Source organism: Amphibalanus amphitrite, unplaced genomic scaffold (genome assembly GCF_019059575.1).
Source record: "Amphibalanus amphitrite isolate SeventyFive unplaced genomic scaffold, NRLGWU_Aamphi_draft 001764F_arrow, whole genome shotgun sequence".
Lineage (NCBI taxonomy): Eukaryota > Metazoa > Arthropoda > Thecostraca > Balanomorpha > Balanidae > Amphibalanus > Amphibalanus amphitrite.
The window spans coordinates 1-26,786 of NW_024883257.1; the positions used below are offsets into that span (position 1 = coordinate 1).

At 48.7% G+C, this 26,786-nt stretch overlaps 2 protein-coding genes across 13 annotated transcripts in view; one reads left to right on the forward strand and one right to left on the reverse strand.

Moving 5' to 3' along the window:
* Positions 1-362: 362 nt before the first annotated feature.
* On the forward strand, positions 363-19,702 carry LOC122375042 (acetylcholine receptor subunit beta-like 1; the record flags this gene model as incomplete). Its single annotated transcript, XM_043354185.1, has 3 exons — positions 363-453; positions 15,048-15,977; positions 16,616-19,702. Coding segments are annotated over 3 exons (1,186 nt in total), but the record flags the coding sequence as incomplete, so codon positions are not given.
* Positions 19,703-19,891: 189 nt separating this feature from the next.
* Positions 19,892-26,786, reverse strand: part of LOC122375043 (neuronal acetylcholine receptor subunit alpha-7-like) — a 39,421-nt gene continuing 32,526 nt past the window's right edge. For 5 of the 12 annotated variants that reach the window (XM_043354194.1, XM_043354196.1, XM_043354197.1 and 2 more), the window contains 3 exons: positions 26,147-26,233; positions 21,904-22,013; positions 19,892-21,158 (listed from right to left, as the gene is read on the reverse strand). In XM_043354194.1, the coding sequence (XP_043210129.1) occupies positions 20,667-21,158; positions 21,904-22,013; positions 26,147-26,233 (689 nt within the window). In that variant the 3' untranslated portion in view covers positions 19,892-20,666. Of the gene's footprint in view, positions 21,159-21,903; positions 22,014-25,899; positions 25,987-26,146; positions 26,234-26,670; positions 26,758-26,786 lie in introns of all 12 variants that reach the window. The other 7 variants (XM_043354192.1, XM_043354187.1, XM_043354191.1 and 4 more) reach the window with 3 other exon arrangements.

Here is a 26,786-nt window from a genome sequence, read left to right on the forward strand (position 1 = left end):
ACAGTAAACAAGCTTTCGCATTCCTTGTTTTACTGTTTTAGATATTTATTTGCCTAAAATAAAAACACTTGACATGCGTGAGATCATTTCAAGCCTCGTTATATTAATATAATCATGTCATCCATCCTCGCCCACATAAAAAATTTTTCATTTTTGTTCCAATGTCACCAAGCTTTATTGTAATCAGTTGTCACCTTAGGCTTGGACGCCGGGCTGGTACTATATCAATTATTGTGATTTATGCACATGTTGTACCGTATCATAGGTGATGCTGTACATTATACAGTGATCTATTGATCATGCACTGATAGTCGATATGATTTGGTATTAATTGCTCTGCTGTCTCATGTCTGTTTGGGCAGTGCTGATGGTAACTACGAGGTACGCTACAAGTGCAACGTGCTTGTGCACTCGAACGGCGACGTCCTGTGGATCCCGCCGGCCATATACCAGGTGAGACGTGGTCGGGGAATGAAGAAAACCACTCAGGGAATGACACATGAACAGAGAGATAATAGGATACACTCTACATAATTCCCATAGGATGTTCAGGGATAAAGGATAAGCATTGCTTTGAAGTTTGAACCTTGCCTTGGAATTCAAGCGACACGAGAGGAACAAGTTCGTACTTAGCATCGAAAAAGCTGATTCAACGTGACATTAGTTTTCAGCCGGGCTCAAACCAAAGATCAATCTCAAACTTAAGGCTTTCTGTTTGCATTCTCAAGAAGTTACAACTGAATCGATTCACCGCCGTCGCGTTCCAAAGCTACTCTTGAGACCGGCGCTCGTCTCCGGCGGCGGCGGCGCACACAGCCGCTATCTGGGTTCAGAAGTGGCCAATACCCTAATTTTCGACAAATTTTAAGGCGTGATTTTCTCACATTTTCTGGTCGTAAATTGATCAGACTGTATAAAATATCATCCAGAAAAAATATTACTCATTCTGGCACAGATTGGTGGGCTCCCAAAGTACACCGTTTTGTTTTGCTCCGTGAGACCGAACTTGTGCTGCGATTTTCATGTAAATGTTGACGAGTCTCCTGTCATATTCTTTGCTTGAAAAAGCGTAAGTAAGATATCAGCTGAAAGAGGAAAATGTGCGGAATCCATTGGTAACAAAAGTGGATCTAAAAAACTTCCCACTCAGTTATTGTAAGCTAATTGTTGCACACTTGCACAAAGCAGAAGGGCTTGAGGATTTCAATATTCACATAGGCCTACCAAAAAAACGCACAGCGTGCTTCACATCGAGCCAACGTCCATAACATATACCGTACAATTGTGATTCATTTGCTGAAAAAATTAGGTCGGCATCACACTGCCGGCAAAAGTTATTGCAGTTCTAGTGACGCTAGGTCGCCGCCCGGCCGACCCCCGGTCAGGTCGGCCGGGCGGCGGCCGCGCAGCTGACGTCCGTGCGGTTCGGCAGCTGACCAATCAGCTGCGAGAGCGGAGCGCGGTCCGTCTAATCGCCCCCGGAAGTTGCTTGTGCTGACGGGTGCTCGACGTTCGTGTCGATTGCATTTGTTGGTTGTCGATTGTCGATTGACTTGTGGATATACTTTCTGGTGACCAATAAATGTACCAGGGCCTCGGCTAACATGTTAACTGGTGGGCCAAATGGCCCACCAGTGACCCGAAATGGCCCACCAGCCTCAAAGATTTGGCCCACCAGTAGTTTTCCGAAAAATCTAAGTTTCCACATTTTCACATTTCAAATTGAATTAGCAGATCTTATCGTACATTTTCAGGCTGTAAAGTAGCCATCGGTGAAACATATTCTTGTGAAAAAATCAACCTATTGTTTGCAATATCCTCTTGGGGTAAAAAGTGAACTATAGTGGACTAAGTGGACTAAGCCTCGGTCACACTTCACCGGATTGGACCAATGGACGAGAAACGGACGGCGTCCGGTGATGTCCGGGGGATGTCCGTTCGTTTCCGTTGGGCGTCCGTTTCTCATCCGTTCATATCCGTTCCATGTCCGGTGGTGTCCGGTGTGATCAACCGGACACCACCGGACATGGAACGGATATTAACGGATGACAAACGGACGTCCAACGGAAACAAACGGACATCACCGGACGCTGACAGTTCTCGTCCGTTTCTCGTCCGTTGGTCCAATCCGGTGAAGTGTGACCGAGGCTTTAAATTTTATGCAATAATCGCGAAAGACGTCTGCCTCTGTCAGTTACAGATAGTGTCGGCGGCTTCCAGCCGATCGAGGTCTGCGAGAGTTCTTGCAAGCTTTCCGATCGATCGAGTGGTTGCAGTCACATAAGCATCTGCCGCAGACCAGTCGGTTACAAGAAAAACTACGAATAAAGAACAGACCAGTTCAGACGGTCGGGGATAAGTCTGCGAGCGATCTCAGACGGCTCGCCGATAGACACGATATAAGCCAGAGTCAAACTAGAGGTAGTGTCGGCGAATTCCAGCCGATTGAAGTCTGCAAGCGATATTATGCGTCTTCACGACCGGTATGATGCTTGCAGTCACACATCTGACCAGTTGGACGAATTTCGAACCGTCCACAGTCAGCGTTCCAAAAATTTCTCATTTGGGCTGAAGATGACACTCAAGAATAAGAATGGATAATTTTACACTAATCCACTCTCGCATTTTGGGTGGCTCGAATTTTCCACTCAGACACCCAAGAGAAATCTGAAGTTTGGGACACTGTTCACCAGAAGTGAACGTGTACATAACTTATTTTTTTTAAAGAAAATACCAGGGTTGCGCAGTGCGGTTGGGCTTTTGAGTCAATTATTTTCCATGCGACACCAATAGGCTTAATGATCATTTTCAGAGATGTTGGGGTTGCTGCTACAACCCCCTTTTGGGGTTCCTGCTACAACCCATTTTATATATAAAGTTACACTCGTGCTGTTCATAATTCCTGCCGATCCACCCAACAACGCCCGATCCCATCCGACCGCTTCCGAATCTCCGACTAGTCGGCGAGCGATCCACTCACGGCCGTAAGTTATCGTCCAAAGTTTTATAATATGCGTCAATATTGTTTGCATACTTGTGCCACGGAATATATAGTCTACGACATGTCGATATGTCGATATGTAGGTACTACGATATGTCGTAGACTATATATTCCGTGCTTGTGCGATTTTATGTGCACCGCGGGAGTATCACCACTGAGAGGGTTGTGGGTCCCTACTCTCTCCTCTCTCTCTCTCTGAAGAGTCGGGGGGGGGGGGTCGAGCCCCGTTTCTTGTTATACATTTTTTGAATGCCATCCTGACTTTTTTTGCAGAATAAAGTGGCCGAAATCTGGGGAGAAATCGAAAATGGGGGGGGGGGCTATGGCTACGAAGGTCAGTCCATGTCGCTGCCCAAGTGGCCCACCAGTCAAAATTCCTTAGCCGAGGCCCTGAAATGTACGTCGTCTTAACTGAATGTAGTCTGATCAAATTCAATAAAGCAAAAAGACATCCAGCCAACAGAACATCGTAAGAATGTCCGATATGGTTGATGACATTCAGAGTTTTGGGGAGCAGCCATCGACCAGAATGAACCTTATTGGCTTTTGTATGTAACATTTGCGTTGCTTTTGGAAAGTTTCGGTCAGATATCTTCAGAAATGGCAATGTTATCGGCTTTTGCATTTTACGTACCGTAGTCGGTTAATCACAATTTTCGATATTGCAAAGGCAATTTCAGTACGTTCTTGACATCGAAAACCAAAACGAATAGCATCATCGTGTTCCAGAGCTCAAATTGCATCCGATGCACATATTTTTTTGTTGAGAATATTCAATTTCAAAATTTGACCTTTTTGACCTCGCCGTGACCTGACCTTCATTTGTCGAATGGAAATAGTTTCGAATCGGACGACCCAGATGACATCATTTTTAGATGCTTTTGCCGAAATGGACCATCAAAGATGTGTCGCATGACCTTAAAAATGTATACATTTCCTTCCATGACCTTTTCCATGACCTTTTGTGACCCATGACCTTTCCATGACCTTTTGTGACAAAGTTAGGTTTCGTTTGTCAGCTATTCCTATCAGAAGCCGTTTGAACTTTTAGTATTGAACGAGTAGTTTCCAAGACAGCAGGGAAGCTATGCAGAAACCCCTCCCGAGTCACCCACGTTATGGGATATATCCGTCATCCGCGGATTACAAGCAAAAATATTTCTTACGGCAATGATGTATCAGCATGGATGCTCATACGTTCCCATATGTGACCTTACGGTTGACTTCACATACAATAAAAATTCCGTGGCAAAATGTCAACTGGTTAACGAGTTATCGCATTTTGGCCACTTCCGAACTCAAATAGCGGCTGTGTGCGGCGCTGCCGTAACTGCACTGGTAGGCTGCGCCGCCGGGCCGGACGCCTGCGATAGTAGGCTGTACCGCCGGGCACCGGCGCTGCTGTAAGGCGCCCCGCGCGGCCGGCCGGCCGGGGCTCGTCGGTGGCGGTTTGACGACGAGGGGAGGGGAGGGGTCGGGTGAGCAGGCCGGTCACGTCTGTCGGCCGCCGTGCCGATCCGTCGGGGCGGTGTCACGGCTCCGACGAGCGCCGTCGTCCCACGCCGGTGCCGTTGGAGCCCTGACCCCACCCCGCCCCTTCCTCAGCCACCCCGGTACGCCGGGCACGTCGTCGACCTCAATCGGAAGGCACTGAAAAGTGAACCCTTTGACTAAAAGTGCTTTCGTGAGGATTCTATGCTGAATGTTACATCGAGGCCCTGTAAAATGTTTAAGCAGAAGCGGTCACTGGACTGGGTGGCCTTCCCCGTACTGTCACCTATACGATAGCTAGGAAGCGACGACGTCTTTGCTGCTTTGAATATGTGATATTCAAAGTCGCTCTTAAATCAGTCTAGTGGATCCAAAGAAAATGTCTTAGAATTCTAGCGTCTGCTGCGTAGATGAAAATCTTCATGTGATTATTATTTTTTATATGCACCAGTTACCAATTAATCGTTGTTTCTGAAATAGACTTGAAGTCTTGAGGATATTGCCAAGTTGAGTTTTGATGATGATCTGGTTTGTTAAAACGTCTATGGAAGTCATCGAATATAGCTCTGAATTCCTCTACTTCTGTTACCAGTAGCAGTCGCTGAATTACCTTCATTTACATAATCGGGCATTTATGCAAATCTGCTTTAGCCAAAGGTGTCCTAATGACATGCTAAATGTTGACAAAAGACGCCCAAATGTTAACAAACAGCGCACAATAGCATTAGTTAATATGATGTCTTGAATATTTTTTACCATTAGAAAGATGTTAACGATTCAAGTTGTTGATATTTCATATTTTTCACACATCACTGCTGCTTATCGTGTTAGCGCAATCCTTAACCAATTCACATTACGTCCAAATGAAAAGCTTCCCTCCTATCTTTTTCTCAAAATTTCTGACAATTGGTGGTTGCATCCTAGAACAAAACAACACACATCCGGCTGTGTACTTACTCTACCATGGATAATGGATACTGACATGTATACCACATGGATACCACATCAGACTGTGCATCAATTTAGAAAACATTTATCGGCGCACTTAATCAAATGCCAGATAAGCTGGCCAAAGATGTTTTTAATCGGAAAACTTTTTCGATTACGTCCTGGGGGCAGCGGTGAAGACAAATTGCTGGCGCACATTGGAGATACAGCGTCCCTCAGGTGCCATTCTCGTCTGTTACATAACAGTGGCTGATGTCGCCCTGAAGCATTCCAATGATTCCGCTCGGCTGTGTCCACAGTCTGAGAGGCTTAGGATTCGGCGGCGTTTGCCCATCGAATTGACCCTGTCCGGACAGGGGCCGCGCACGGGCCGGCGGCGCGGGCCGCGGGGGACAGGGATGGGGTGCGGCGGCAGCCTGGACGGCCGCGGCCGCAGGCGGAGGTCGGCCTGTGGCAGCGCCGGAGCACTCTCTATCAATGGCAGCGGGCTTTCTCCGGACGCGGGCCGAGACCGAGAGCGTCGTTGTCATGGATACGGTCGTCGCCGGCGGTGGCCGGCTCGGAGAGAGGAGGAGCTATTGATCTGGCAGCGGGCCGGCCGTGCCGCGCCGCGCCGCGCCGTGCGCTCCAGTGCCGCGGCGCCGGCTCCGGCCGCCGGCGGCGGGCCGTTGTCGGCCGGCCGCGGCCCAGACACCATTAATAGTCGGCGCCGACCACTCGGGCCGGCAGCACATGGTCCCAATTAACGGGGGGGGGGGGGGGCGGCGGCGATCAGCAGACGCCCCGCGCAGAATCAGCCGGCAATCACAGACACACAGACACACACATACGCACAAACACACCGACAAACAGACACAGATGGATAGACACAGTTCATAAAAACATCCAGGGTTACCTGTACAAATTCCTAACCAAAGGCAAACATATGTAAGTAACTGCATGTGCGCCCTCCAGGTATTAACTTGTTGGTTGCCAGCATCACAATTCTCGATCTGTATTGCTGAATAAGTCTAAGGGCTGTTTAGCTTTTCCGAAGTGTCCGCACAAAACCTATTCTCATTTCTACGTCATTGTACTTGAGTGTGTTATTCGAAGTTATTATTCCAAAAACACATAGGCTGGCCAACCACTCTTTTGCTGGACGGTCGTACGTAACCAGCGAGCTTCTGAACTTAAGAGCATTTGGGCTTGCTGTTTAAATTGACTTACAAACTGTGGAATGTGTTTGTTTGCGCGGCGTGTTTACACAGGCGGTATCGCTAAATTGAACACTGGACTTTTCATTGGCCGTCAGCGGCAGCACTGAATGCAATCCACCAGCCACATCTTGTTCTTTGAACTTCAATAAATCTTGGAGGTCTCTCCCTCGTCCAATACAACTCAAATTACTGCTGTTTTTGCGTGCTAATTGATGCTATCTATCCGCGTCAGATTTGCACGTTTGTCGGAGGATTATAAGAAATTAATTTTCTTTCGACTCTTATTTGTAAGTCACGACCTATCAACAAGCAATGTGAGCATAAATATTGCATTATATATATCTTCATAGTTATCAGGTCAATTTTTTAAGTAATGGAAGGAGATCTATATGCATCGACCTCTTTTGTGTAAATCTCATCTCTATCGTTCTGTAGCGGCTACTTAGAGCCACAGTGTATATAAATACATACTTAGAGCAAGGTTATTTCACCTTAACGTTTCTGCACCTTATTAATTATTGTCCTGATAGTATAATCACTCTGCCATGCCCTATGAACTCAACATATATAAATCACTCACTCAAACATGCGTTCAGAAATATAGTAATATGTGAGCGAGAGTGTGAGCGACTAGCGAGTGAGTGGTTCAGTAAGTGAGCGGGCGAATGAGCAGCGCATATTGCCGGTATGTGCTGAGCTAACTGCTGTTACCATGGACTATCCGTTATCCAGGAGCGGGGAATTGCCCATAAAGTGGGGCTCATGGCGATTATGGAGATTCAATTCCGACCGCACACCCTAATAACACGAGGACCATATCAGTAATTCTATTTCCTTCTAGTGGAGAAATAACTGCAGAAAAAGTACTTCCAAAGTAGAAAAACTGATGCCATTGCGAAGGATATTGTCATAAATAACATGATTGTGGCATATCTGGGAGCATTACCTTGCTCTATATATAGTCATTTATGGCCCCGTATGAACGTAAGCGACGCATTGATGAATAGGGATGTGGATGGCTGGTCAGAAGTGACAGCCAAGTGGGGCGGCGCTGCCCTGTGCGTATGCCAAGATGAGACTCGGGCAGAATTGTCCGAGTCCGATCACTGGCGATAACTGCGCTCAGGCGTTCGGTCGATTGCTACCGAGGACCATCGTCCGCTGGATAAATTAGTTGGCTAACATCGATCAGTGCTATTCGCCACACTCATAAGGTAGTGAGACTCTTAGCACAAAATCATAATCAGTTCTTAATTCGACTGCCTGGCTACGATGAGCGATACCTACTTCAGCCGAACTGTCACAACACGCTAACGAGTCGAAGAGGCGATATACTTCGCTCCTTTTCAGACAACGGCAACTTGTGTTCACTGCGCCACAGGCCAGCTGGCCGGCCGAGTGGCAAATCCAGCTGACAATAACAGTGACCGCACAGCTCGCGGGTGGCATGACTGCCGACATTCGTAAGCATAAAATCGATACGGCAGGCGCCAGTGGCTCCCTATCCAGCAATCAGTGCCATGAACCATGGCTGATGGTGTTATAACATGGCCAATACGAGTCATGTCACATTATTTAAACACTTTGGTGTGATAAGCGATTAGTTAGACTGTGTCCGCTTTAGAATTTTTCCAGTGTCTGCCGCAGTATCCCCATGTGTTTTATTGCCTCTACTTTTACTGCTGCATGATTAATTTCCCCCATCAATCTTACATGCCACATCTATTGTATAGGATTCCTGTGCAGCATTGGCGACTTTATTATTTATATCACCATGCGTCGTAGCGAATTTCTTGGATTTATGTATGCATAATTCACAGAACTCGACGCATTTGTGAACACGGAATTCTTTGATCACTCCAAGAAAGACTTCAATAGCACCCGATTTAGGTGACGAGTGATTTGCACTTCTCTGAAATGTGAGACGTTTCAGAATGAAACACGTTGGTTTCTCCTTATATTGAAAAGTTTTCTAGCTGTGAGAACTTAGTTTCAGTTAGTTCGTCAATTAGCAAAAACGTTGATAACCTTACCGGTCGAACCAAGGCCCTAAAACATAAGGTTGGACGAAGTTTCCTACCAACAAGGTACTAGAATTTGTCGTGATATTTCGTCCTTGCAGTTGTTTCTTTACAAATATAGAGCAAACAAGCATGTTTTCTAATAGTATGAAAATTTGAAAGGAAATAATAAGTCACTTTACATTTGATTCACAAAAAGCCATTTCGAAATCAAATTCAGTGTAGTTTTGACCAAACTCTAGTCGACATATCCAGTATCTACTTAATTTTCCAGATGCGTGGTTCAGACAAACACGTTGCTATGGGCGGTTGCTAAGGACGCTATCTCGTATTTGCAGATAGTTTTTGTTGTTATGAAATAGGGTAAAACAAGCTCTTTGGATATTTTCCTGTATTTCGGGGCTCATCTAATTTATCTGGCTTTGGCATAATATTTTTACTTTATCATATCATGGTTCCAGACACTGGTGGTTAATTTCAGCGCGTAAAGAAAGAAATAAGAATAAAGACTTATTATGTTATACAGAATGCAAGTCGCCAGTCCCTGGTGGTAAAGTGAATGCTACACAGAGATATCTGTTTTTATCCCGGTAGAAGCATCCTTGTGATCTAAGTGTGATCGATCATAAATTGTCTGAGAATCAGAAGTTTAGCTATAAGTCAAGAACCACGAAACAACCAGCTTATAGCTGGTGGAGGAGCCGCCACTCAGAAGCTTTCAGAAAACCGTGAACGGTTGAGACAGCCGACAGGTTGAGAAATCAAGAGACCTGAGGCGCCAGAGAACCAGAGAATGCCTGGGAACTTTAAGGAACCGCTGGCTACCAGATGTTGACTAGAAACCAGAAGCCATGAAATGACCATTTCATGATCTAAGATGCAGATTCTGGTGCCTGAAAATCGTGTGAACACACTTGACATGTTCCAACAGCAGCTCATTTCGGTACCGTTATAAGTCCAGGGCTGCGCAGTCGATGGATTTTCGGTGACTCTGACTCCGACTCCGACTCCGGCTTCCAAAGTCCAACTTCGACTCCGACTGCGGGCATACATTACCTATCGACTCCAGCCGACTCTATTTCCGACTTCGACTCCGCAACCCTGCCAGGTCTGCGGAGTCGATTGATTTTCGGTGACTCCGACTGACTCCGGCTCTGGTTTCCAAAATCGACTCCGACTCCGACCCCGGTCAGAACTGTGGTTATAAATAACATGACTGTGAATAAAAGCAGTTTCGGGTGCAGCCACCCCCTTTTGCTTTTCACACTCAAAAGCTCGTCCAAAACAGGAAGATGAACAGGAACTCAGCTTAAACATCGGTCTTGGAAAGTTCACCGAACGTAATATTTTTCCGCAAACAGACGAAGACCACGAATTTGAGCAATGACATGTCGATTAAGACTGAATCCGGGCAAAACTGTCGACGCCGATCGACTCCGACTCCGACTCCGCAGACCTTAACTTTATTTTGTTACTGTTTAATCAAGAATCATATCTCTGTCAAAGGTTACGGTAAAACAAAAAACTGCTGGAGACCCTTCTTGACCTGAAATGACCTTAGGGACATAAAGAGGGGTCACGGGTGCAATGCTGCGCCTCTTGGGGCACCATATGCGATGAGATCGATGCGTGGCGACTGGCGTACACCTCGCTGTTTCTGCCTTTGAACAATTTTTGTCTGTTTTATCTGCTAAAAACACAATAAACACATCGAGCGTAGAAGCATGACTCTTTTGTTACGTACCTACAAGCTTTGTTCAGTTTGTCTGTAAGCACCATCAAATATTGCAAGCTTCAAGGGGTCAATGCCCTGGGGCTGTGACGTCACGCTGGGGATCGTGACGTCAGCCGTGGGGTTGCCAGTCTAGTATGAACTAGACTTCGACCCCCCCTGGGTCGAACGCCGTATCCCATGGATAGACGTAGAGCCAACTACAACTGTATAAGCTCATCGAATGCATGTAATAGCTAATAGTCATTTTATATATCCCTAGCCCTTGGACAGTGGACATGTCTCAGCACAAATTATTTGCAAATAACCAGGCTTATTTTATCATAACGATTTCGCTTGTCGAATTCATTCTAACTTTAAGACTGACTTAGCTACACGCCTACACCAACCGCGTTGTTCGGCGCGGCAAATCACAGGCATATGCAGCCCTTATGAATGGTGCTTGTTCATCCTCGTTCTGAGCTCACTGAGTTATCATAACAGATGGGTGGTGTGAGACAAAGGCGTGCTCTGGCCCGGTGGCAGCCGTAATTAATCACACGCTCCTGCCTTTGTACGATGAGCGATGGGCGGGGCGCGCCGGCCCTGCTCGCCGGCACTGCGTTCCCACGCTGATCGGTGCGGGCGACGCCGGGGCCAATCTGTCCCAGTGTGATCAATGTGACGTCAGACTGGTCCGCAGCTAAGCAGATTATTTGCACTAAATTTGCTGAGGATAAACGGCGATTAGCGGTTATTTTGCCTGTAGCTATTGTGGTGCTTTTCAGTGCGTTCCAACATAAAACTGAATTCTCGAGCATCAATATGACGACGCCCATATATCGATTGTTTCAAGACTAGCAATTATTCTCACTTCATCTGATGACGAACAAACACTACCAGTGAGATCCTACCTAGCTTAATCGATATTCTAATAGGCTATATATTTGGGTTTAGGTCTGCATAATGTTGTTTAGCGAAGAGAGACTTACATATAGGTAGGCATGTAAATGAAAAGGTAAAGTGTTCTTGAACTTCAATTCTTAAGGTCATGGTCACCCATAGCTGCCGCGCCGTATTCATTTTCAAAAGGTCGAGCTGCCTGGAAAACAGAATGTTCCCCGCGGTCCTCCGGTCGATATGCTGCAGGCTGCAGTACGAGCATGTGACCTGTGGCAGACCTGTTCGGGTGCTGCTACCGGAACATGCGTTCAGAGCAACCGCGCGGTATATCTCGCTCTCCTAAAACAATCGTGATATAGTAAAGCACAACAGCTTAAATCAATTGCTCCGAGCTTCTTTGCTGTTTAAACTTAGAAAGTGACATGTAGCTTACAGCTATACAACGCAGGGTCTGTGGAAGTCCAAATCTTTTCTAAGCTGACGTCTTTTTCTTTGAACTAGAAAAGGGCGAAGCAAATTGCACTGCTACAGAAGATTGGTGCGCTCAGAGAGCAGCATTACTCAGCCTTCAATGGTCAGAGACTAGGACGCAGTACCTAGTCCTCTTTGAGGGACGGTACCAGGCATCGATGGATTCAGCCGCAGCCTGGCCCCGACTCAGCCCATTCGGAGCCCCGCAGAATCGCCTGACCCTTCTCCGAGCCGATAAAGCTGGAACAAAGCCGGAAAATATCGCTGTCAATAGCAGAAGGCTGAGAGCTCGGGCCAAATAAAATTATTCCGAATGGTATTGCTGTCAATAAATCTCTGATGAAAGCCAGACAGTGTTACCAATTTATTGATGGTCGAAAATTAAGCCGGCTCACGGCCAGCTGCTGCTCCGTAACAGTAATTCTCTTAGGCCGCGCTTTATCGACGTTTCCCAGACGCCGTTTTCAGCTTTATAGGATGCCAAAGGAAATACGAGTAGGCGCGCCATGCCGACAGAGTAGTGGAAGGCAACAGCGACTGCGGCGCAGTCTCATTGAGTAGCAGCTAGGAAAACAGTTGACACAATGACTGTGAGCCTGGCTAATTGTGAACATGCCGTGGGAGCTGTGTTTCTTCCTGATAAGTGTACTAAAAAAGCTGCGATAAGCCGCTTTTCATTTTTCTTACTGGCTGCAACAGCAGCATAAATGATCTCACCGCGCTGATATGATTTAGTTTCTTACTAACGCTCAACATATAATATCAGCCTCTAGTGCAACTATATAGAATAAGACTCGAACAGGCTAACCATCATTGTGCTCATTTATAATAAAACTAGGCCTTAACCCTCGCCCATGTAGGGGGGGTTGGTGCAACCCCCCCCTGAGGCTTTTCGGAAATAGTGCAAAAACGGCGGCGCGCAGCGCCGCCAAATTTTGGGTACCTAATGGGGCAAACCTTGCGCATCTTTTGATAAAAAAAAATTGACCGGGTCATGTCAGGTCACGGAGTTATGACGTCACAAAGGGAACAGCCTCCGGCCGGATTTTCACAAACTGAGTGCCAACGCCCGAGGTTTCCTGCCGGTGGTACGGACATCGGTTGATGGATCGTGATGAAACTTCCCATGCATGTTGGGGCAAGTATTGGCTATCATATGGTATAAGAAACTTGACCGGGTCAGGTCAGGTCACGGAGCTATGACGTCACAAGAGGAACAGCGTCCGGTACTATTTTTGAAAAGCGCCCGAACCACTATTTTGCTAATTCTTGTCACCTCAATGGGAATATGCAGCAATATTAGCTTCTATAGGGAGCAAATGGACCTCCGAAATCCAAAAATACAATCAGATTTCAAAAATTTAAATTTTGATTTTTCGAATTTCTGCCGCCGACTGTGACCTTGCCGACTTCCGGCGCTCCCAACGCGCCATTTTTAGAGCTAGGGAAACGAAATACATACCAAACGATAGAGAATTGATCAAGGAACACGATAGTGAAGGTTTCAAGTCGATATCTCCCACCGTTTTGCCGCAATCGCCGTGGAAAGTTGAAAAAAGTCTATTTTTCCGAAAATTTGACCTTTGACCGGTCAAAAGTAGGTCAAATGTTGACCTAGGACCAAAAAATATACCACCAATCGCGAGATCTCGGCGAGAGCAATCCGTTGGTCTTTTCCGCTAAGCTCTACGACGCTCCGTTTTCAAACGCCAAGGGGGGGGTCGCACCAACCCCCCCCCCCCCTGCATGGGCGAAGGTGGCAGATCGCCGTTTACGGGCGAGGGTTAACATATTAAATAGCCTGGAATCAAGTTTCTAAGGAAGCTCTAAAAATATCGCAGTGTGCCTAACTAAAGCACAAATTCGATCGTGTCACGGAATGTTCCAGGGAAGTTATCCACACCATTCCGAATATTCAAAAATCGTCCAGCGTGAGATAAGAATGCAGTGAGAATGTCCATCATTTCCGCAGTTGTTGCAGCTCCTGTAAAAATAAGGAAATGGCTTTCATCTTATTCAGTTTTTTTTTTACCGGAAAGCATGCATTGTACTCAATCTCTCAAAATTAGTACGTTTTATTTTAACCCTCGCCCATGTAGGGGGGGGGTTGGTGCAACCCCCCCCCCCTGAGGTTTTTCGGAAATAGTGCAAAAATGGCGGCGCGCAGCGCCGCCAAATTTTGGGTACCTTATGGGGCAAACCTTGCGCATCTTTTGATAAAAAAATTTGACCGGGTCATGTCAGGTCACGGAGTTATGACGTCACAAAGGGAACAGCCTCCGGCCGGATTTTCACAAGCTGAGTGCCAACGCCCGAGGTTTCCTGCCGGTGGTACGGACATCGGTTGATGGATCGTGATGAAACTTCCCATGCATGTTGGGGCAAGTATTGGCTATCGTATGGTATAAGAAACTTGACCGGGTCAGGTCAGGTCACGGAGCTATGACGTCACAAGAGAACAGCGTCCGGTACTATTTTTGAAAAGCGCCCGAACCACTATTTTGCTAATTCTTGTCACCTCAATGGGAATATGCAGCAATATTAGCTTCTATAGGGAGCAAATGGACCTCCGAAATCCAAAAATACAATCAGATTTCAAAAATTTAAATTTTGATTTTTCGAATTTCTGCCGCCGACTGTGACCTTGCCGACTTCCGGCGCTCCCAACGCGCCATTTTTAGAGCTAGGGAAACGAAATACATACCAAACGATAGAGAATTGATCAAGGAACACGATAGTGAAGGTTTCAAGTCGATATCTCCCACCGTTTTGCCGCAATCGCCGCGGAAAGTTGAAAAAAGTCTATTTTTCCGAAAATTTGACCTTTGACCGGTCAAAAGTAGGTCAAATGTTGACCTAGGACCAAAAAATATACCACCAATCGCGAGATCTCGGCGAGAGCAATCCGTTGGTCTTTTCCGCTAAGCTCTACGACGCTCCGTTTTCAAACGCCAAGGGGGGGGGGTCGCACCAACCCCCCCCCCCTGCATGGGCGAAGGTGGCAGATCGCCGTTTACGGGCGAGGGTTAAGACGATCGCGACAATTAATAACCACGTAACAAGGCAACAAATGAATTAATTAAAAAAGTAAGTGGGGAGCACGTCTTATGTCCCAACACCCCTATCCCCCGACATTGTGAGACCCACCCATGCATTGGGAAAGCTACGGGAGGCAGCTGTTTCCTGGACCGAGCTACTCAGCGACGAACACGCGCCGAATGATTGTAAAATTTACACCCGAGGTCACACCTTGGTGTCCTTCTGGGAAGCTGGCGACTAACGCCTGGCCCGTTCGTTTTCAGAGCTCGTGCACGATCGACGTCACGTACTTCCCGTTCGACCAGCAGACGTGTGTGATGAAGTTCGGCAGCTGGACTTTCAACGGCGACCAGGTGTCCCTGGAGCTCTACGACCGCAAAGAGTTCGTCGACCTCTCCGACTACTGGAAGTCGGGCACCTGGGACATCGTCGAGGTGCCCGCCTACCTCAACTACGAGAACCAGACGTCGCCCAAGGAGACGGACATCACCTTCTGGATCACGATCCGGCGCAAGACGCTGTTCTACACGGTGAACTTGATCCTGCCGACGGTGCTCATCTCGTTCCTGTGCGTGCTGGTGTTCTATCTGCCTGCAGAGGCCGGCGAGAAGGTGACGCTGGGAATCAGCATCCTGCTCTCGCTGGTGGTGTTCCTGCTGCTCGTCTCCAAGATCCTGCCGCCGACGTCGCTGGTGCTGCCACTGATCGCCAAGTACCTGCTCTTCACCTTCGTCATGAACACGGTGTCCATCCTGGTGACGGTGGTCATCATCAACTGGAACTTCCGCGGGCCGCGCACCCACCACATGCCCAACTGGGTGCGCGTCGTCTTCCTGCGCTACATGCCCATCTTCCTGTTCATGAAGCGGCCCAAGAAGACGCGCCTGCGCTGGATGATGGAGGGTCCGAGCGGGGTGAGCGGTCGGCCCGGCGGCGGACCGGCGCCCTCGTTCGCCGGACCCTGTCTCTCCACCGAGTTTGTGCCGCCCAAGATGGACTCGATGGAGCTGTCGGACCTGCACCACCCTAACTGCGCGGCCAGCCACGAGCCGGCGCCGACGCCGACGGCGCAGCTGCACCGCGCCGAGAGCGACGCCTCCGACTCGGTGCTGCTCACCGCTGAGGCTTACAAGGCCACCGAGGCCGTCGAGTTCATAGCCGAGCACCTCAGAAATGAGAACGAGTATATACAGGTGAGAAGGGGTAGAATGGAGGAAGAGGGTGAGGGAGAGGGAGAGGGAGACGCAGAAGGAGAGAGAGAGGGAGAGGGAGAGGGAGAGGGAGAGGGAGAGGGAGAGGGAGAGGGACAGAGAGAAGGAGATGTCTGGAAAGGCAAGGCTGAAGAGGGAAGAAAGAGAGGCGCCCAGGGGTCCATAGTTTTACAATATTGATAGTCATGTCGCATGGGCATCGATTAGCTGTAGGGACCAGGACCCGAGCTGAAAACTAAACATGACAAAGTTCAAAGGGTTCATTTCTGCTGTCGATAACTCATTTTGAATTCAGTGTGACTGGGGGCCTTGACAACTGGATTGGCTCGATGAGCAATTCGCAGCATGGCTGTGGGTCGTCTATTATGGGCGGTCGGACTATGCATAATGACGAGCGCTCGAGAAAAGCCACCGAATCGATTTGGCTTCATTTTTATTTCAGTGTCAGGGTGGAGCTTTTGCCGACGATATTCATTGACTTCATTATTCTTAGTCGTACCTTAGCGGCTGCTATTTATCGGAAGCTTAGAGCTGAATACAAAAGTAGGTAGCGTTGGATGACCGATTGACGTTATGGATAAGGCTGGCTTACGAACCATCACGATGTCTCCCTGTTTCAGATTCGCGAAGATTGGAAGTACGTGGCCATGGTGATCGACCGGTTACAGTTGTACCTCTTCTTCGTGGTGACCACGGCCGGCACGATTGGCATCCTCATGGACGCGCCGTACATCTTCGAGTACGTCGACCAGGAAACCATCATAAAGACGTACCAGGGCCGGTAGGGCCTGCCGACCGAGGCCGGTCCCGTCACTGCCGACAGGGGACGCGGCCGGCGGCGCCGCACTAGCAGAGGTCGATAGTGTCGAGAGAGGCCTACAACGGACACGGGGGCGCAAACTCGGCTGTCCTGCGGTAAGACGGGACAGGGGGACGCACAGGGGCTGGTGTTTGAGTCCGCTGTCCTATGGCAAAACGTACAGAGGACGCCCAATGGCTGGTGCTGGAATCTGACTGTGTCAAAACTCCGTGGTTCAGAGTGCAGCATCGGATGGGAAGCGGGCTAGACAAAAGACAGAGCTGGATGATCCCATGAAGCCCGAATTGTGCTTACACCTGCAGATGGTGATGAGTCGTGGCGTATGCATGAGAGGTTCCCCGTCTGGTTGTTACGTGAGAGCATTTAATACCGAATCTATGTAAGTAAGCCCACTTGTTTTCTTGCCGTTTTGCTAAGAAACGGCTACGTTTATCGGAAAATTGTGTGCTTTTCGGGCATTGATCAATGACCGATCAATGACTGTAAAGGCACTCATACAGTTATACCAATCGAGCAGCACACAAATTCTTTAACAGTAAACCCTGCCAGTCTCTTGCAGCATGGTTCTCATATGGCACTTGTGGCGCCTGGGTTACCTGAGTCTATGTCGGAATTAGACGGTTGTAGAGCTATTAGGAGGAACTGCTCAATGATGCTGATGCACGGACGGTGAGCGCCGTGGCACGGCAGCCAGCAAACGTCACGGACACGTGCTGTTCCGTGCCGTGCCGTGCCGCTGTGGCGTTCCGTGCCGTGCCCTGTCACTCCGTTTTGTATCGCATTGTTTTGCGGGCGGGCGTTGGGTGCCGGCGGGATGCGCCCCGTGGGTCGTAGAGGCTAGGAGCAGCGGAGCGCACGCCGACGTCTGTGTCTGTGTCCGTTCAAACAGCCACTGACGGCGGACGTAGCGCAGTCGAGTGGCTGTTCACTCCGTGCTGACGCTGCTCGCGCTGGCTAACGGCGGTCAGTGGTGTGAAGTGCGCGCATGCGATCACCGCGTCTCTGCGTGTCTCGGAGCGGCTGATATGATGTTTGTACCGAGATGAGTCCCATCCTCCTGTTCCTACAGCTGTATCGAACTACTCCCTATCTGCGCGGGCGCAGCTGGTAAAGCGTTCGTCTGAACGGAAAGGTTGGACTTTTTGTTTGCTAACGTTTGTGAAAAGCTGTGTCTTTTTAAAAACGGGGCTTATCCAAGGTTTATCCGTTTAAAGTTCTAAATTGGATGAGTTGGCATGGAAAAGCTATTGCCATGTGCGCCTGTTGCGAGTAAAACAAACGTCACGCATTGTTATTTAGATGAAAATGTCACTCTTAGTTCTAAATTGAGTTTTTATGTAAGTAACCTAAGCATTAATAGTCAATAGATATTTAGTTTTATTTCAAACAATTAGTTTCAATTAGCTCAGTTGCCCCTTTCAAAATTTTATGATTGGACACATTCCTTTGTAAAATGTGCGTTAAGGTGTTTCGCCGATTGAAGGATTTGTTCGAATGTTTAGCTCTTGTGATTCTTGACACGCATGGCCGATGATCAAACCTCAAAAGTAGAATTTTCAGTGTTGACAATTTTCTTGATATGTACATAGTTCCAATTGCTTCGTCCCGTTATTTGGTCCAAAAATGTGCCAAGGCAACGTATAGCAACTTGTCGAAAGACGTTTTGCTTTAATTCTGTCTCATACCGATCTTCGATCTTCTTTCAACATCGATCTACCTAAATATTTGACAGAAATCTCCAAATCTCCATATCTGATGGAATTAGAGCTAACGGAAAAGTGCATAAGCAATTTCAATTTCTTTTCGGTATTTAGCTCTTTTAGGCTATAGGGTCTACATCAATGCCTGATAAAATGCCGTTTTAAATATTAAATCGCAAATTACGAAATTTGACATAGGTTTGCCATAAGTAAGTCAGTTGCTTTTTGGACTTATTACGTTATAAAACTTTGGTGGTATTTTAATTGTTTGGATTTTGTCCTTACCGGAGGCGGCTTTTTCGTAGATCGTCTATGAGTTGAGTGCGAGAGAAATTAGGAACGTTGACAACCGCACCCAAAGTGGGTGGAAATTCATCAGCCTTGACGGGCACGGGTTGAGACAAAACACTATCTCATGCAACTACTGACTAGTTACTAGCCTATCTGTCAATATCAATAGCATAGGCTATCACAGCATAGTGTGCTTTGTGACATTTCATTCTTCACAAGATGTAAATTCAAAGAGAATCACGTGTTTACGAGGAGTTCAGAAGTAATGCAATTAGCCAAACTTGTTTATTGTTTTCGGCATCAAAAATTTTTATCTCCTATTGTGCGGTAGTTAAGCAGAGAAATGCTGTTCCATGATCAATTCCAAGTAACTTGGTCATTCTGAGCGGAATCGTGCCAGTTTGTCATTGTAAAGCCATGTCCATCCCGCAGCGTTTTAGCTGCAGTGATGTCACAACAGAGGGCTAGCCTGCGTGTGAACTGTTGTTACCGGTTGGTGCCAAATGTTGTCGTTCAGACTCAGGTCTGGTTCTCTGCGGTCAGCCTGCGCGCTGACCACCTACCCTAGTGAGCAGATGCGTGTAGCGGTTAGCCACGTGGACGGGTCCGGCCTCCAAGCGCACGTTGCTCAAGTACCACACCTGAACACTCGCCTGAACCGGGCGTCGGTCTGTCGCCCCGTGTCGACTGTCCTGTCGGCAGTCGGCGGCCGCACCGCCGCCCGCTGCTTCAGCCTCTGTTGCCGCTCGGACCGACTATACATGCACCGTGAACATGTGAATGCTGTGTTTATCGTTGATCTGATATTGTCGCGGTGGTTGAGTTAGCTGTTTTTGTTTATTCTTTGTTCTGCTTGGCAATAAATGATAGAAAATGATTCGTGTAAGGTGCTGTGACGACGTGTTCTGCATTTTTAAAGGACGCGCTACGGAAGATGTTTTACCGTTAATGGTAAAGGTGTCTATGTAAGTTCTGTAGGGATTGATTGGGGAAGTGTCGGGGACTTCAACACTTTGCTGTTATACCAGTCAGGATATCGACGTAGCTGTTCCGTCTCCATCCAGCCTCCGACATAAACTGCTGTCCAATTTCGGCATCTTTTCTTGCGCAACATTAAGAGAAACCCTCGTTATTCATAAAACCATGGACATTCAAAGTCTAAGAACAATGCTGATATACTCGGAAGAACTTTCGCTGAAATGAGCCCAACTCTACTCTTAGCATGAAAGCGACACGGCTCTGTATAAATCCCTTGACAAGTATGTCACTGACGAGAATCATGATCAACCACGACCAATATCAAAACTGGGCTCTGTCAGGCATCTCTCTCACTCTCTCTTTCGCACATGCGCGCCTCGGTCACACACCTAAAACGTGAACCACTCTGCGCCATTGTCTGAATCGATATGACTGGAAATAAAACATCACAGAAGGCAAGGATTCCAGCGAGGCAGAGCACGCCTCTGAGGGGAATACGGACTCAGCCTTTAATACTATCGCGAATCACAGAGCACTCTCGTCAGGACGAAGGATAACGATTGCATACTCTGGCCGGCGCTCCAGTAGGGGCCGGGCTGACCTACGTCGGTATTTGGCACCTGGCCTTCGCCGGCTCAGGTATGAAGGAAGAGTGTCACTCGCACAGACTACCCGTAATGCTAAAAAATACTGAGTTGGCCAACGTGAGCGGGTAGGGTGGAAAGTGGGATGAGAACGGGCCTCTGGAGCTACAGGGTAACGAGACGGTGCGAGCGCCGCCGTGTCGAAGTCCGACGCGGCGGCCGGTGAGCAGACGGCGCGCCGGGCCGCCGGCTGGCACGTCCCGGCTCGCGCCGGCGGCCCCAGTCTGAGCGCGGCGCGTCACGGCACGATGATGTGCGGCGCCGAGAGCAGCACGGCCACCGTGGCCACCACCGTGAACAGCGTGAACACTATGAGACACAGGCGGTCGACCACCATGGCGGCGAACTTCCAGTCGCTGGTCACCACCGCCTCCTCGTCGTCCTGGCGCAGCCGGTCGGTGACGGTGCGCAGCTCGCGCAGGATCAGCTGCAGCTCGCGCGCGCAGCCGGCCAGGCAGCCGGGCGCCGCCAGGTCGTCCACCGACTGGCCCGGCGGTAGGCGCGTGTAGTTGGCGCTGTTGGCGGCCAGCGTCAGCGGCCCCGGCGCCAGGCCGCCCCGGTAGTCGTCGTCCATGTCCAGCACGTTGGCCAGCAGTGACTTGGACGAGCGCTCCTTCAGCTCCAGCTCCTTCATCTTGTTGTTCATGATGATGTTTTTGCGTGTGATTTTCTCGCCGGGCCGTGACATGCGTAACAGCCACGGCATCCATTGCAGAAAGACGCTCCGAACCTGACGGAGTAGAAATGAGTATTAGAGGGGCGCCACTAGCGTCGGGAACTGGTGAAGGAGTACGGCTACAGAGGGCGTCACTATGGCCTGGGAGCTGCTGCAGGAGCACGCAGAGAGGGCGCCACTAGGTCTGGGAGAAGACAGCAGTACAGAAGTACATTCGACATTTGGAACGGGCCCCATCAGACCTCAAAATGTGACACAGAAGCACGGTTAAAAAGTGTCATGGGACTGGAGGTGGTGCAGGTTAGGCAGGAGCTTGGTTTGTGAGAATGCCTCTATGCAGTTTGGAACGTGCTGAAGGAACACGATAAGGAGGGCGCCTCCGGATTCTATCGTGCACTATAACGTGTGTCGAAATATGCTAAAACGTTTAGAATTATGCTAACTATATATATAATAATAATAACTATAAATATGCTAATATGTTACACGTTTAGTGTACGAATAAGATGTATTGACGTCTGTCAATGGTCAGCCGTCGAAAGCTGAGGACTGTACATATAACGACACAAGTCTCTAGTAACAGGCTGAGTCGAGTCGTGACACTTATAGAAGACGAGTGGGATAGACAGTGTGCTCACCTTGGGCCAGTGTTCTCACTCAGGGGGCGAGGGAAAGGGCAGTGTGCTCACCCAGGGCGCCATCTCGTGCGTTTCGCCGGAACGGTGGTGGTAGTTGAGGATGGGAAGGGACTGCGTGTTCACTCTGGGGCAGTGTGCTCCCTCAGGGGCAATGTGCTCACCCAGGGCGCCATCTCGTGCGTCTCGCCGGAGCGGTGGTGATAGTTGAGGATGAGCACCGTGCTCACCACCGATGACGCCACCATGAACATGATACAGTTAAAGTAGGTCCCTGGTGGTACGGAGGGCGTCAGACTGGGCGGCGGCGGCGCTCCCGGCGGCTGCGGTCAGAAATAGACCTGCGCCCCGCTGGACGGCAGCGGTCTGAACTGAACAGGGACCGAGCCCGAGCCGCGCCGACGACTGACGGCCACTAACGGCACACAGCCCTTGTCAACACAGGTGATTATTGATTCAGACGAAAACGTAATGGATGTAAGCTTTGCAAACAGCTCGTGCGCTGGTTAGATTTAACTGGGCTCAGGTCCAGGTCCGGGGGCATAGTCAAACAAGCTTCAATGACTTAGTTTAGGCTTAATCGTATGCACATAGATAACAGCGGACCTGATTTGGTCCTATACTGCTGCGCTGGACCCGTTGTTACCGACGCGTCTATACATAGCAATACACGAGTCTGTTGCAAGCTGTATAATTCACCATATCCTCCGTAATCTACATTTGATTATTCTAATTTAGTGAACAGTTGTAGATTTAATGTGAGTCTGCAACGTTCAGTTGCTTCTTCACTGAATAAATATTGAGATATTGAAATTAAAACGTTTTTCATTTTAGAGCAAAACTTGGGAGAACTTTGTTTACATGAAGATACTGTCAGCAAAATCTTACTTATTGCTTCAGTGCTTGGAAACTGAATGAATGTTCAAATAAACGTAGTTAACTAATTGGTTTGTGCCTAACAACTTAAAAAGATACACAGTTCACTTAAACAAAAATTAATTATTAGTCGGCTGCAATGTTCCTTTTGCCTCGAATTGCTCAATGCTTAAAAACTATCCTTACTTTACCAAAACAAAAAGTCATACACACACATATTGAACACTGATAACACATTTAGAGGCATTACACTTATGTGAAACAAGTTTTCACTTGGAAAAGCGACACGGTCAAATATGCATGCTTCAAACACGGTGAATGACAGGAGCCATGCAATAGCAATAGGCTTGTCATTTTAAAAGTGTTTTAGTCGGATCGTTTATCAGTTTAATGGAGTGCCTCAAGCATCCCTGTGGTTAATTGTCCGGTTTAATGCATGCATATTTTAGTTACATCTTTAACATATTTATGTGAGTTATGCAAAACATATTTCCATCTGCAAACAAAGTGACGTGTAATCTATGCAAGCTCCATGGAGAGATGCGAATGCTTTATGGCGCATCAGATGGGACACCACGGATCTCAGTGAGAAATTCCGCAGGGAATTGGACGGCAGCAGCATCCTTTCAATGAATTCCGTGAAGGCCGGCGAGGGAGGCATGATTGGCTATTACCGCGGTCTGTTTAGGCAGGTCACAAGTGCGCCAGTTACCAAATTTAGACACATCTCTGTGCTGACTCAGAGATATTGCACATGCCTATCGGCAATAGGTATGTGTAAAGATAGCCAGAAACAGCTATCAATAGGTTGAAGTTTGCAAGGGAGGTGGGAATAGAACCAAAGAGGTTCAATTCCAATCAATTTATAGAAAGCCAATTGATCACGAAGCAAGAAGAAATAATGCTTTGAAATTAAAAACAAATTAAATATTTTGAAAGCGGACCTGATTGGATGGCGCCCTTGTGCCTGGCTGGTTTAGTGTCACGTATCAGATACATTGCCCGTTATAACACGCGCGCCACGGTCACACTGCGGAGCGGGGTCACACCGACACAGAGGGGGGAGGGGGGGGGCGTCGGCCGCAGACAGACACACAGACACAGAGAGGCGCCGCTGCAGCGTGCAGTGCAGCGGCGCTGACGCTGACACAGACCGGTGGCAGTGCTCGAAGTCACGGTTATCAAATGAGCCTGAGACATCAGTAGAAATTAGCTGCAGTGCACTGATCTTCACGTTGCAGGCTGTCTACGTGCTGATGATGTTGCTCTCTTGGTATTTGAATAAGGCAACTGTCAGATCCAGTTACGCCAGAATGGATTGCACGCCCGGGAAAGCAAGACTTCTTTGTCTTCAAGATAAAATATTGAAACACTTATTTATGTGAACGGATCTATTCGCTCTTTACACCATACTCTTGACAAGCAATATAAACTTACAAATTACGAATGTCAATTTGCTAATCTAAGCGGTAGATAAGCAGAATTTCGTCTGCTAATTTCCTCTCTCCCATATGGCTCGGTCGGGTATAGGTCCAATCCAACCATTTCCACACTGAGTCAGTTTCTCATCTGCGCTGTCCCACGGGGAATTTATAGCACCGAGAAGCCAGTGATGGTTCGGTGACATTACGACATAAGTCATAGTTGCCGGCAGTATATCCGTGTAAATTACGGCCGGATAAAGGGGCCGCGCCGCCAATACCTACAGCTCTCTGTCGACAGTGGCGCACGGCCGGCCGTGGCTCGCAGCGGCGGCGCCGGTCAATAGAGCCCGCTCGGCCGGCAGCTCGCCGCAGCTCGCACAGAGCTGGCAAAGCTCAGTCGGCAGACGCGGCTGCACCGTCTGCCCGGATCGTGCGGGCAGCGCGCGCTCACAGAAAGGTAGCACGTCTGGCGCTATCCTTTTCTGTGCCTGCTGTCTGATCGCGCTCGCAAAACAAAACCCTAACGACAAGGATGTTGTTTTTCAGATGATTGATGAATATCACTTGAAACAGTAATTAACGACCATATGTGAAGAGGCACTGTTTATTCCCAACGTAAGGTCAAAATTCGTTGACTGATCAACACAGCGCAAGTAAGAAATGACAGGGAGGCACAGCAGACTCAAACTGAAGTACCGCCAGACAAGCGAAATTTTTGTGTCTGCCTTTCCCTTTACTTTTCGCCTCACCTCTTCATCGTCACACGATCCCTACGACTTTTTGTGTTTTCTGGAAACCCTATTAGTTGCATCTGACACAATTTACTGGCAAATCAAAACGTCCTGATTGCAACGTTATTGCGCCATAAAAGGTCGTATAGTATAAGTTATGGGCAGCCCGTGATAAAACTCACCTTAGCTGCCGGTTTTATGCCAAGGAAAATGGATCGCGCTTTGCATGCAATCACTGTCATGTTTTGTGAGACATTTACGGGTATTCATAGCTGGTTGTTGCCAGAAAAGATAAATTTCCGATTTTTTTTTTTTCAAATAGGTTAAACTCAAAGCCCGTAATGTCACATCAAGCTACAAAAAGAAGCTTATTGACAAATGGAGAGAGTTCTATCGATTGAATTCCCGCCAACTCATTGCCTTTGCGGTCCTCGCTTGGTCTGTATCGTATTTTTCGTACTCTGCAGTCTGCAATCTGGACAACTAGCGATCCTGATCCTTTCATCAACTCCCGCGGTAAACCATCAAAATCGTACTATCAGATTTTCTCAGAGCGTTCATCTGACGAGGAACAGGTAAGTGACGATGTGAGAGCGTTATGTATTTATCGATGTATGTAATGGTCAACTGCCATGCTACAGGGCGACTCGGTGTCGAAACATACGTCATCCTTTGCTCGTCATGCGGAGTAGCCTCCTGTTGAGTGCTGGGGCCTATGGTGTAGAGATCACAGCGCTCGGAGGGAGAGAGAGAGTGTGAGACGTGATTAGAATATCACAAAGTGATGTAGAGAGAGGGCTGGGAGGAGCGCGACACGCTCTGACGGAGCGTAATGGAGGCACATCGAACACACATGCCAGCCCGGACAGATGCAGCCGAGTTGGGGTGGCGACTGTGGAACACAGCGGGACGGAGGGCACACCGGGGCTGGGCACAGTGAACACGAACAGAATGGCCAGAGAACCGGCACACCAGCCGCTCAGCAGCGGAGGACAGGGTGCACACCGACACACAAACAAAGAAAGATGGAGAGAGACAGAGCGACGACCGTGCGGGGCGGGAGGGCCGGCGGTGCGCGGGGCGGCGGGGGCGGCGCCGGTCGCGGCTTCATCCACCCCTGGCTCTCTACCTAATACAGGCATTGCATCTGACACTTGCGGAAGTGTCTCCGCGACTAGATTGTGGAACACGGTCAGGGAAAGAAGAATGGTGACGCCTGAAATCACAGACAGACATGATGTGACCGTCACCGAGCTCATTGGGGCGCTCTGTGCGTCATACCTCCTCTCGCCGGGTAATTTTGAGATCGGGCTTTTGTGATGTCCCCTCTGATGTGCCACAGCATTATTAGATAGTGGCCACGCAAAGGTTTTTACCTATCAGTGGGACTGCGTCGGATGTAGTGGGCATACTCTCTGCCACCATATTTAGAAAGACAGTGAGCGATAGCAAAATGGTAACACCTAAAACAGGAATGGGAGCAGTGAGTGGGAGCCGGAGTGGGCACGGGCACGGGGGACGAACGGGCCACACCAGCGCCGACGCCGGACACCAGTCTGAAAGAGAGAGACAGAGCGCGGCGGGTGAGACAGAGAGACGAGCAGCGAGAGACGGCGGCGGCGCGAGCGCGCGCGGCGCGGGCGGCGGGGACAAGCCAGGGCGGCGCCGGGGCCAGCAGGGACACCGAGAAAGACCGTGCAACATCGTCTGCAGTGCTGAAAGCGAACAGCTATCAAGCACAAAATTTAGGTGGTTTGATTTAGATGACATTGGTGGGGTTCGAGATCAGCTTTTATTGATTTATCCGACGCAAGTTAGGCACATCGAGTCGAGCAGAGACTCTAGCGGCGTGGCCGGCCAGCCGGCGGGTCGGCCGGCGGGTCGCCGTGCTCTGTGTTACCTAGTAGGGGCACAGCCTCTGAGGTCTCTGGCATATTTGCAGCGACTTGGTTCAGAAACACTGTCAGAGAGAGGAGCACTGTGACGCCTGGCGGGAGAGAAGACGCGGTCATCAGG